Source organism: Malaya genurostris, chromosome 3 (genome assembly GCF_030247185.1).
Source record: "Malaya genurostris strain Urasoe2022 chromosome 3, Malgen_1.1, whole genome shotgun sequence".
NCBI classification, from domain to species: Eukaryota; Metazoa; Arthropoda; class Insecta; order Diptera; family Culicidae; genus Malaya; species Malaya genurostris.
In genome coordinates, this window is record NC_080572.1 from 227,568,259 (window position 1) to 227,581,496 (window position 13,238).

Here is a 13,238-nt window from a genome sequence, read left to right on the forward strand (position 1 = left end):
TTCTGTGTTTTGGAAGCAATGGTATTTCGTCCTTTGTTTTTTTTTTGCAGTGGACTAATGGTTTGTCTCGTAATAAGCTATTTTCAGGGTGGCAAGTGAATTGCCGATTTAAATTTCCCGGTTTTTTCCCCGGTTTTCCCGGATTTTTTGAGATAAAAATTCCCGGTTTTTGGAATAGGCTCAAATCGCTCCTGTTTAGTTTTTTTTTAATATTTTGTAATTCAAACTTTAAACAGATATCCCAGGTCCAAAAAGGATCATTGTAATAGGCCCGCTAATTGAGGTTTCTCATACTTTCCAGGTATTTCGATGTATAAATAGAAAATATTCAATATAACATGTGCATATAAGAAAAATATAAGGCCTTTTTCAAGTCATTCAGGGGTTTTGGTTACACGTAACCGATTTCTTCCGAGTGCACATGACTGTTTTTATTATTTTTTTGATATACATATGACTGAAAATAAATCAATAAGGAACAACAATCCCAAAAACAACAATCCCGCTTGCCACTCAGAAAAAAACAACAACAATCTATTCTTGCAACTTCAAATCATTTTGTACATTTTTTTTCTTCGCTCCTTCCGGAAATGAAAGTGGAAATCTCAGTTTGGCGGGAAAATTATAAACGGCATGATGGCCGAGGATGGCTTTTCTCGTATCAAAGAACGCTCGCTAGCAACTCTTCACACGATTCAATCAGTGCCATCAAAGAGAGACGGATATCATCTCAGCAACAAAACACCGTCATGGTTCATATAACATAGAATGGACACCAGTGCGAAAGCGAATTTCTCTCGACGACCTGTCTGAGAATCAAAGGTTAGCTTGCTGCTGTGGGGATTCTCTCTGAAGCAACAAACGGTCGCTTATTCTCGTCTTGCGATCCGTTTCTATACGGGCAGTGGATAATTGCGATAGAATCATTTTACTATTGCCGCTTATTCTAACTATGTGCATATAACCCTTGTATAAGTTATATCTATGAAAATAACTGCGAATGCTGCAGACCAGGGTTTGAAATATTGTACATTGTGACCTAGTATGAGAATCAAGTCGAATTATCTGCGATAATTATCAACTTGCGATTCCCTCTTGGTAAATTCCTCACCGCGCCGATCGTTGCCGGACTATACATATTTTGTTAAGGGCTGCGAAATACTCAGAATATGAAGTGAAGCGAAGAAATGTAGAAAAATTCTCTCACGGTTCATGCATCGAGAGACAGCGAGTTCTTGTAGCATCTTCTACCAGATTGAAAATGTTGTATACAATGTAGAGCAACATCGAGCCGCTTTCTGCCAAATTATCGGCAATAACAAACACTGATGATGGCACAGCGAATCTAACATAATATCGTCATTGCCAATGCTTCGGCCATGGTACAATAAATTGTTATATGGACATATACTGTTTAAAGTATGTCGCTTGCAAGCACATCTGTTCAATGAACGATATTATCAGATGAATTATCATGCTGTTATTAACCAATTATTAACAAAATTTTCATCTAATAGAATTGAAATTAAAATCATTAGATGTATTAGACGCGTGTATTAGAAGATTTCGCAAAACCGTTCGGCTGCCACGACTTGCTCTTTTAAAACACCAATTTTTTCTAATGTGTTGAATACTTATTCGAAAATTTAATAAAAATCCAACAGAAGCATCCAAATTATCCTTATTTTTCAAAATGAGCTTTCATTATGCTGTTATTGATAACAACTAAAAATAGTTCTGATGCTTCCTGTTTGATTTAAAACTGCCTGCAAGCCTCTAAAAATCGTTGGACGAGACATGGGGTGTTGGCCCAATTTCCAATGGACAATAAGTTATTTCAATACTTGTACTAGGAAGACCGCTCCAATCGATGACCAGCATGCGGGCCACCCGCCGGGTCTTCGTAGCCTGGGGGTGTTTTCCGCGGACCCATACGGACCAAAGGATGTGGCCAGCATAAATATTTACCAACGTCATCTGGAAGACTCACACTATATTCAGTTCATCGACCACTGTGGATTACCAGGCTGGATTCTCGAGAATCGACAATTTCAACACCAATATTACAGTTTTATGTTAGTCGTTAACTAAATTTAGAGAAAGCCGGCATCTTAGAGCTTAAGCAGTGTGCCTGAAAAATTATATTATATTATTGAATGAACACTTGTACTGAACATTTCGCTCAAACGCACACTTGGGTATTGTCTCCTACTTTCCAATTGTTGAAAAAAAACCATTATGCTAACAACTGTTACTCATAGGTGAGCTAGTAATATGTTTCCCGGTTTTTCACTAAAATTCCCGACTTTTTCCCGGTTTTTCCCGGTGAAATCAAATTCCCGACTTTTTCCCGGTTTTCCCGATTTTCCCGGTCACTTGCCACCCTGTATTTTGAAGAAGAAATTTCTTTAGCTTTAATATTTGTTAGTTGAATTAATTTATTTCAAGAATTAATTTTTAAGAAGCTTCAGCCTCGATCAGGCGACATTTATGTACAAGAAGGTTCTAGTGCACCGTGTCTGGTTGGGAAACACTACAGATTCCATTCAGTAAACAAGCAAGTCCATTTGAATTCGAAGGTCGGTTTTTTATTATTCTACTCAAATTATGCACAAACATTCTTCATAACAAAAAAGGCGGGTGGGAAATGTCAGAGACATAACTGGATGTCGTGAATACAAAAACTGACATGTTCCTTAACACTTCCGAATATCAATTAGTTGATCAATTGTATGAATTATGCAACCATTCCCCTTTTCCACATTTTTCGCAAAAACAAAGAAGGCTTCACTTGATCTAGATTACTGTGAATTTCACACAGCGAAAAGTGCAAAAATCAAATCAAACAGTTCTAGATTTGCACTAAACTGAGGATATTTCCCTTCGATTTGCGAGCAAGAAATCCTAATCTTTAGAAAACTTTTAGAGCCATTAGAACGACTGATTCTGTGTAATGCTCTCCACCGTTGCCTTTTCACTAATGCAAATGACTGGCAGCTGTGACGTAATAGCTCTTGTCGGAAGCGAAACTAGCTTTGCAAGCGACACAAAATACATCTGCTCGCAGTGGCGATAGAATCCAAACTGATCCAATTTTTATAGAGAGGCTTGTTTTTACCTGATTTCGTTTGTAGTTTTTCCACTAATGGGCGGTTCTAACATCTATAAAAATAGCCGCATGCAGAATTTTAATGTCGATTATTTCATTTCGGATATGCATTTCATTGAAAGAAACTATCAGGATACTCTACGGAACATTTCCTGCCAAATTGTGGAACTCACTACGATATTCAACACTTTTCGGAACATTTTTCTCGAACGATTTGTTGTACAGCAGCAGATATTTTGTTCTCTTCCTCAGAACGCGTTCTGATTGGCTGGTGTTGACATGGGTCAAATGAGACAAGTTTTTCAATAGTGTACTATTGGAATACTTCAATGCTTTTGCTATACACGTTTAAGTTGAAAAATTTCGATTCTATTGGTAGTTAGATTATATAAATCCTTTCACAGATCACTGAGCTATGAGCTTTAAAAATACGAGAAAGGCAAACGCGCCTTATGGATTATCCCCTTTGATACTGGTTTATACCAAACATTTCAGAAAAGTTTAATTTTGAATTATTTGAGATTATGTCACACAACTGATAATTTTATCATAAAATTGTGATCATATTTCCGATGGCGTGTAGCGAAAATTATGTTGATTCGTTAGATACAACAAGAGATATTCACGATCAAAAACTTATCACTCTCTCAGAGGGTAAATTTTGAAAAGGCACCCCATAGTAAAGTAAGTCGTATTCATGCCAAAAGGACAATTTACATCATCAGTTCACGATTTCTATTCTAGCTTAACATTTGAAAAGGGCCTAGAAATAAAATCATTGAATATTTTCAAAACTCGAAATCGGTTTGTCCAATTGATTTACTGTTTTAATCCTGTATTTTTATTTTGTTTCGCAAATGAAATCAAAAAATCGATTATGTAACTGGTAGCGAAAGTCTATTGGATAAGAAAATTACCTCTTTAATTTTTTTCTGGCGAGTAAAAATTTCTGATGTGGCCCCTCGAATTTTCACGAGGTAACCGTCTTTTCGCTAAGTGTTATTGTTTTGTAGTATTAGATCGTAAAATATTTCGAATTTATTATACTATTTTTAGTTACATAAATATTTATACACCTTTTCATTGTAATGCTTCCTGAAACTTATTCTTTTTCGAATTACACGAAACTTGGCAATTAGATTAACAACTATTTCTGGCATATAATGAAGAAAAACCTGTTTTAATCCACCTAGTAGTGTAATGATGGCTTTCTCATATCAATCATATTATCATATATAATACTGTGGTATTCTTCAAAATAAGGACATGATTTGCTTCCGCAATTCTGAGATTTTTGTGTAGGGAAAATTCTAAACCTACTTGTATTGTGTAATGGGGAAAAGAAACTTATATACTAGCGAATCGATTCAATTGAAGATTGCATCGATTTTTGTCGGAATTTGCTTATAATATTATGTGACATTACATCTTATGGTTCTATATTTGTGAGTCTGTGTAACTCATTTGTACTAAACCAGGGAGGACGCTTCAGAATCATTTTCAGAATTTTATTCTGAATCCTTTGAAGCGTTTTCTTCCTGGTGGAACAACAGCTTGACCAAATTGGTACCGCATAAAGCATGGCTGGTCTGAAAATTTGTTTAAAAATTAACAATTTGTTTTTTAGACAGAGCTTAGAATTTCTGTTTATAAGAGGATATAAACATTTAATATATTTATTACACTTTGCCTGGATTCCTTCAATGTAATCCTTGAAAGTGAGTTTTTTGTCATACGTTAAACCTAAGTATTTAGCTTGATCAGACCATGTCAATTCCAAGCCATTCAATTTGAGAATGTGATTATTGTTTGGTTTAAGAAAAGAAGCTCTTGGCTTATGAGGAAAGATAATTAATTGCGTTTTTGCTGCATTTGGTTTAATTTTCCATTTTGACAGATAATCACTGAAAATATTTAAACTTCTTTGTAGGCGACTGCAGATCACTCTTTGATTTCTACCTGTGGCTAACAGACTTGTGTCGTCACAGAATAACGATTTCTTACAACCAACGGGTAGATTTGGAAGATCAGAAGTGAAAATATTATACAAGATTGGAGCTACGCTCGAACCCTGTGGAACACCGGCTCGTACGGGTAGCAATTCAGATTTACAATTCTGATAGCTAACCTGAAGAGTACGATCAGTTAAATAATTTTGAATCATTTTGATCAAATAAATAGAAAACTGGAAATCAGACATTTTTGCGATTAAACCTTTGTGCCAAACACTGTCGAATGCTTTTTCTATGTCTAAAAGAGCAACTCCAGTGGATAACCCAGAAGATTTATTTGCTTTTATCATGTTCGTTACTCTGACAAGTTGATGAGTAGTTGAATGTTCATGACGAAATCCAAACTGCTCTGGTAAAAAAATTGATTTCTCATTTATATGAGACATCATTCTCAACAAGATAATTTTTTTTTTCAAAAAGTTTACTGATAGAAGAAAGTGGTCGATAACTTGATGTTTCTGCTGGGTTTTTATCAGGTTTGAGGATAGGAATTACTTTAGCGTTTTTACATCTTTTTGGGAAGTAAGCTAATGAAAAACACTTGATGAAAATTTTAACCAGGAGTCACAAGGCAACATCGGGAAGATTAATAAGATAAATAATAAAGATAAATAATATAAATAAGAATATTAAAATTTCCATCATTACCAGGAGCCTTCATGTTTTTAAGTTTCCTAATAATTGATTTAATTTCATCAAAATTCGTCTCAATTATGTCATCGTGTGATAACACTTGGGTTGAAATATGCTCATATTTCAGTGAGACTTCATTTTCAATAGGGCTCACAACGTTCAAATTAAAATTGTGTACACTCTCGAACTGCTGAGCAAGTATTTGAGCTTTTTCGCCATGTGTAAGAAGTATTTGATTTCCTTCCTTGAGAGCAGGAATAGGTTTCTGAGGTTTCTTAAGAACCTTAGAAAGTTTCCAGAAAGGTTTAGAATATGGTTTAATTTGTTCAACTTCTTTAGCGAAATTTTCATTTCGCAAAAGAGTAAATCTATGTTTAATTTCTTTTTGTAAATCCTTAACTATGTTTTTCATAGCAGGATCACGAGAACGTTGATATTGTCGTCGACGAACATTCTTCAACCGAATGAGCAGTTGAAGATTGTCATCGATGATAGGAGAATTTAATTTAGTTTGAGCTTTGGGAACTGAAAGATGTCTAGCTTCGATAATATAATGATTCAAATTATCAATTGCTGTGTCGATGTCCGCAGAATTTTCTAAAATAGTTTCATGATCCACATGATTTTCAATGTGAGATCTGTAATCCAACCAATTAGCTTTATGATAGTTGAATGTAGAACTAATTGGATTAATTAAAGCTTCGTTGGAAAGTCTGAATGTTACAGGAAGATGATCTGAGTCAAAATCAGCATGTGTAATCGGTTCACTACAAATGTGACTTTGATCTGTTAGAACCAGATCAATTGTAGACGGGTTTTTCACTGAAGAGAAACAAGTCGGATTACTGGGATGAAGAACTGTGAAGTAACCAGATGAGAGTTGATTATTAAGTATTTTACCATTACTTTTATTTTGCGTACAATTCCACTGGACATGCTTAGCATTTAAGTCCCCTATTACGAAAAAATTCGGTCGATATCTTGTGAGTTTTTGCAAATCGCCTTTAAAGAAATTTAATTGTTCGGCGGTGCATTGGAATGGCAAATATGCTCCAGCGATGAAATAAATTCCATGAATGGTTTCAACTTCGATTGCCAAGCTTTCAATAACTTAAGTATTGAAAGAAGGTAAAATTCGATGTTTAATTTGCCGTTGGACAAAAATGGCAACTCCACCACCCATTCCAGTAAACCTGTCAAATCGATGAACCACATAATGTGGATTACTTTTCAATTTGACATTTGGTTTAAGAAAAGTTTCTGTCACAATGGCAATATGGATTTTGTGAACTTCGAGAAAATTATAAAATTCATCTTCACTCGATTTCAAAGATCGAGCATTCCAATTTAAAATATTCTAATATTTATTTAACATCACTGTTAAATTTTAAATTCATTATAATATTATTTGCAAATTTCCATCCGATTTGAAATGCTTCAAAAAGTGATGAAGTCGAATTCATTTGGATGATCATTTGAAAAAGTTGATCTTGTAGGTAAATCATTTTATTTTCAGTTATATCGCCTAAATCGACTTCATTTAAAGAAGCGAATAGCATTGTAGGTAGACTGCTATTAGAAGATGATGATTTGGCCGGTCTACCTATTAATAAATTGTTTTCGTTAGAAGATGAACTGCAAGCGGTCCTGTGTTTTGATTATTTACATTAGAAGAATTAAGTGGTAGATTTCTACCTAATATACCAGCATAACTGACATTAGAAGAAGATGATGACGAGGTCGATCTACCTGTCAATAAATTGTTTTCGTTAGAAGACGAATTGGCAGGCGTACCTGTTTTTTGTTTTGAATTCGAAGAAATAAGTGCCTTAGAAGAATTAGGCGTGGCATTTGTAACAGTTTTTTAATTTTCAGGTATGTTCTGTAAATTTAAGGTCGTTGATTTGACTTGTTGTCTAAGCGAACGAGCGTTTAAAATTTTTTTCCCTAACAGGACATTTCAAATAATTGGATTTATGATTTCCATTGCAATTTGAACATGAAAATTTATCAGTGGTTTCATTCATTGGACAAACGTCTTTCGAATGCGATTTACCACAATTCAAACACCGTATATCCATATGACAATTTTTGGTTCCATGGCCGAAGCCTTGGCAACGACGACATTGCGTTAAGTTTGCAATACGATTATGCCGTTTATAATGTTCCCAATGAATTTTAATGTGGGAAATGAAACGTACTTTTTCTAAAGTTTTCAAATTGTTTACATCACTTCGATTGAAGTGTATTAGGTAAAGTTCATGGGAAATTCCAGAACGTGGTTTAGAAGTACCATTCGCTCTTTTTTCATAAGTATTACTTGGGAAGGGGCAAAACCAAGCAATTTCTTTAGTTCATTTTTAATTTCATCAGTACTTTGATCATTTGATAAGCCTTTCAAGACTGCCTTGAAGGGTCTGTCTGATTTTATATCATATGAATAAAATTTATGAAGTTTCTCGGACAAATATCGTATAAGACGTTCGTAATCTTCCAATCCATCAACCAAGACTCGACATTCTCCTCTTCGTCCGATTTGAAATGAGACTTTTACTTCCGGGAGAAAAGTAGAAAGCTCAGTACGGAATGCTTTGAAGTCGGAAATCATCACCGTCACTGGTGGCATAGATTGATGTTTCTTCCCAGAACGACAAGCGTCCATTTTGGGAATTTTTGAAGAATTTCCTTCTATGTCGCTACAATCGGATTCAGGAAGAATCTCGTAAATATTGTTAGACGGCATAGGATCAACGGAAGGGAAATCCGTCCGTTGTCTTTTATTTTTACATTCAGATTCTATAAGATCGTGAATGTTATTAAAAAAATCTACTGGAAAAAAATTACAGGATTGTGTACGACACACCACCGATCATAATGACATTAAAAATGCAATTTTATCGCTCTCTCATCAAAAGATTTAAATTTGAAAAATAGGCAAATGATTGTAAAACACTATCTAGGATTCTAAAGCTAGTTTTAGGAAGTTAGAATTTTCAGTTACTAATATATCATCGTCAAGTGCGTTCAATAAATATTTATAATAATATTCGTAACAATTTTTTCCGCTTTCGTTCGTTCACGATATGCGCAACCGGTGATTTATTTGCTATGTTTGATGCATGTTATTGGGTAATTGTTGGCGGCTAGGTGCCGACCAGTTAAAATTGTAAAATGGCATATATTTAAGGATTCCCTTTTGTGCGAAGGTTGTTCATACGATGCAGACGGGAGCGATACTTTTTCTTGCATGACGTAACTTCTCTCTATACCGATCGAAACAAAATTGTTTCTATGAAATTCGATGTCTAAAGCAACGATCGAAACCGTTGGCTGTGCGAGACAAATCAAACAGATGACATCATGATGGCATGCTGTGATTGGCTTGTGAAAACATAGATCGATTCTGACCAATTTTTCGCCTTGGTATACTATTGAAATATTGAAACGATGTAGTTTAATTATATAAATCCATAAACGACGTAGTTTAATTATATAAATCCATAAACAAATAGGTTCTAAGCGTTCAAAATTATGACAGAAAAAGGGTACCCGGCTAGTTTTCTTTTCTGTCATATTTCGTTAAAGTTAAGAGTAAGGAATTTTTATTGCTAAAAATTGCGGATTTCTTCTAAAGATTATAACAAACCAACCGTACTTAGTGTACATGTGCAGCGCTCTGTTTAATCGGTATGTCTTCTAAGATGTGTTCCATCATAAATTTTTCCAAATTAACAGTTTTACGTTAGAGATGGTCTGGTTTCGGGCATTTCAAAATGAAATCCGATGGGCTCGGGTTTAAAAATAATTCAGGTTCTGTTTGAGAACTTTGCATACTCCACTATCTTAATTTCACGGGTTGAAGAAAATCTACAGATCCAGGTTTTACCTTTGAGGTACACTTTTTTCGTCCTTCCTTCCTTCCCTTTTTATTGCATCTACCTTTTCCGAACCTGTCTTTCTTTGAGTATTGATACTTTTAAGAATAAAAATTATTGGTAGAATCGTTACTCTTCACTTGCTAAAAAGCAAAGAGATACCGTGCAACAGTAAAACCCGTATTTGTATTTATACACCTAATACCTAATTGAGATAAACAAACAAGCTACGGTTACGCGATATTACGACGTTCTAAAGTGGCGGTATATTTGTATCTTTCGCCATTCTGTCTTTCGACACGTTAAATTACAATCGAAAAATTTCCCTCGATGTGAAATTGCACCAACATAAGAGAATTTTTCAATTGCAAAAGAAAATAGTTGGCTGAAGATCAAGTTTCTTGTGGTAATAAATCTGAAAGACTAATTGCTAACATTTCACTATTCCTTTATTCAACAAGCGCATGTGCACTCACTAAACAAAAGATCCACCTTGTTATGCTTCTCAGTCTGTTAATCCATAGCATAGATTAGAAATACCTCAGTAATCTACTGGAAGTAGATGATTTTTGCGGGGTTACTCTAACCTTAGTGAAAATCTCTCTAAACATTGCGTCTACGAGTCGAACGGAACGCCGAGTCCTTATCAGTGTCGCTGTGAGATTGTTTGTACTATTTCGCGCGATTGAATTAGCGGCAAATCTTGCTTGTTCAGCATGATTAAACAGCGATCATGAGTCAGCAAACCTGGCATGGGATACCTGTCTATTTGCATGGGTTTTTGCTCAAAATGCAAATTGATACGACCTACATGTTTTGTAAAACTGCAAAATATTCTGTTTTGTTATCTTTACAGCTCTTATCATGTTTCTGACCCTGTCCAGTCAACAAATTCTACCGAAAACGTCCTACTTAGCCGTATCATTAATCAGCTGATTGAAAGGAGAAAAGTACTTGTGCCATTTCTTATACAATCCTCGCCTTGGTCAAACATCTGTCATAACGGTACCGGATCCAGCAACTAAACGGCGTTGCGAGTGGGTGGTTTTAACAGATTATGTCGAACTCTACTTCTTAGTAGCCACGTGATTAAGTATCTAATTGAACGGTAATGAATTTTGCTGGTGAATAATTAGGAAATTATCTCACTAGAAAACCAACACCATCTTTTTCAACACTCTCAAAAGTGGCTTGTGCGCACACCTATGACTACCTACCAGTCAATCCGTCCTTGACATGTCTGAGATCGATTGGACCGTAAAAGAAGATATGATAGCACCAATAGATTTGTGCAAAAGGGACATTGACACAAACGGTAAACCTTGCACTAATGAAATCGTGGTGGGTGGTTTTAAAAAAGCTATGAAATTTCACTGGATTGAAGACGAACAGCTATCGTACATGTAAAATATCACTCATCGCAATAATTAGAGCATTTGAAATACTTTCACCAGAAAAAAAAAACCCGACGAAAGATTCGTTCCTTCTCAAACAGCACTTCCGTCACATGAAAGCAATCTATTATTTAAAGTAAATCTACTCATTCGAAATTTGCAAAACACCGAAATGTGAATGAGGAAAAAAATTCTACCGAACAATGACCTCCTTTTTTTAAACGAAAAAAAAAAATGAATGATCTTCCGAACCGTATCTCATTACCTCTGCATACGCATGGGACAGTCCAAATTCCTTCAGCGCTGCGGACAAATCGTGGATATCGATGCGACCATTTCCGTCTCGGTCGAGCTTGTTGAAAATTTTCTCCAGCCGTTCTTCGTCCGCCTGGGGCAACTCGTGCAAATAGTGCACCCCGGGATATACTTGACTGCTTTCCGTACTGCTATTGCTATTGTTGCTGCCCAAATTAACCATCGTACACCTTCAGGTCCGTAGTAAACGAATAAGTTTCTCCCAGGTGTTGGATTCACTTTCACCACCACCGAACTCGATCACCAACTGGAAGGCGTACACCGTCACCAGTACTTTTGCCACGGAACTTGCAGGCTCTGCTGCTGCTGACTCACACACCGATTGTCTCACGTTTTTTTTTTGCACAAGCGTCAAAATAGGCAACGTTAAACTTTTCTGCTTACTTCTATAGAAAGCAGACGGGATTGCTTCCGATTCTACATTTCGTTTCCACAAACTCGATTCATCACAAGCACGCAAATTTTATTATCAAAAGAGAGAATGCTTGCTGGTTTTTTTTCAAATGTACCAGAGCAAATTTTTCACGAACACGGATTGCGAGAAAATTGTACTAAAACACGCGTTTACGAACTCGATCACGACCGAAAAACTACTGTGTGAAACGGACAAACGCCAACCAGAAGAAAATCGAGAAAATTCGCGTTTGAACTTTTACGAATACTTTTTTCATTGGCCAGAAAAAGAGAAAATGATATTTCTAATTGTGTGATATTCACACCTTCGGATAAGCCCCATATGAGCCGCCTTCAAAAAAATCCATGCATATTTGTATGACAGTTGCTCATCATGACAACTTCGAAGTTTACTGAAGCCCGCCTTACCCGTCCAACGTTCACATGACCCCAGAGATGCCAGATATTTTCATTAGCCTTCTAATGACAGTTCGACATGTAGATGGTGCTGTTGTACAAACGATGATGTTTTCGAACGAAGCTGTCAAAATACATAGTCCAATCCACGTGCGAATGTGTTGGTGTGGCTATTCTCAGCAGTTGAAAGGTTAATGCTAGTGTGAGTATGTCGAAATAACCCAGTGAATTTTGTCGAGCCGCATCGTGTCAATTATTGAAGACATATATGCAATAAAAACACTGCAATGCCAAGAGAACAGCTGAGAAAGACATAAAATCGTTCATGAAACTCTATATCATGTAATGGAACTGTCTGTGATATTTAGCTGTGAAAGTTGATTTTTTATGTTTGGTTATAAATGTGATATCGTTATGAAACGTGCGCTGCTAAATTGTAATACTGACTTTCACAATCAATGAAGTGTTGTATTTTACTTCATTTTGTTTACTTTGCTCTCACTGACTTGCTAGCTTTGATGGCCCCGAAGGACTGAGATGTTGGTTACGATAACACTAGCTGGAGCGCCTTATTGTTGCCACCGGGCTGGTCAAATTGCTCAATAGGAATCTTTTTTCTCCAGTGGAATAAATCTATATTTTTTGCTTTCAGAATGACCTACAGATTAACAATATTGACTTAACTTGTTGGAGAAATTAAAGGTTTACTTTTTATGCAAAAGTTTTATGAACGCAAAATTTTCAGGTTTGTTTAAGGAAAAATTACAATGTTAGTAACTATTTCCGCATTTAATACTCGATTCCTATATTGCTCAATGTGATAATTTGCTAACATCATCCCGCTTGTGGGGAATTCTGGCAACCGTCAGAAGGCTGGCTGCATTCCGGCAGCTGTCAAAATTGTCCAGGCGAAATTGCGTCATTATCTCGCCGTACGTGTCTTGTTTATTTCTCTCCTCTTTCTGTTTTATTTCTTTTTATTCGACTTCATTTGATATTCGTCAAACCGGCATGTACAAACAAGAAACGAAGGTAAATAATGGATATGTTTGGTAGTGAGAAAGCAATGTTATTGACAATAACATTTTCC

General features: G+C 35.9%; 1 protein-coding gene across 4 annotated transcripts in view; it reads right to left on the bottom strand.

Moving 5' to 3' along the window:
- Positions 1 to 11,939, bottom strand: part of LOC131438635 (mitochondrial adenyl nucleotide antiporter SLC25A25) — an 86,758-nt gene extending 74,819 nt beyond the window's left edge. For 2 of the 4 annotated variants that reach the window (XM_058608773.1, XM_058608772.1), the window contains exon 1: positions 11,289 to 11,939. In XM_058608773.1, coding sequence (XP_058464756.1) covers positions 11,289 to 11,501 — 213 coding nt within the window. In that variant the 5' untranslated portion in view covers positions 11,502 to 11,939. The remainder of the gene's footprint in view (positions 1 to 11,288) is intronic. The other 2 variants (XM_058608774.1, XM_058608775.1) reach the window with 2 other exon arrangements.
- Between the last annotated feature and the right edge of the window lie 1,299 nt (positions 11,940 to 13,238).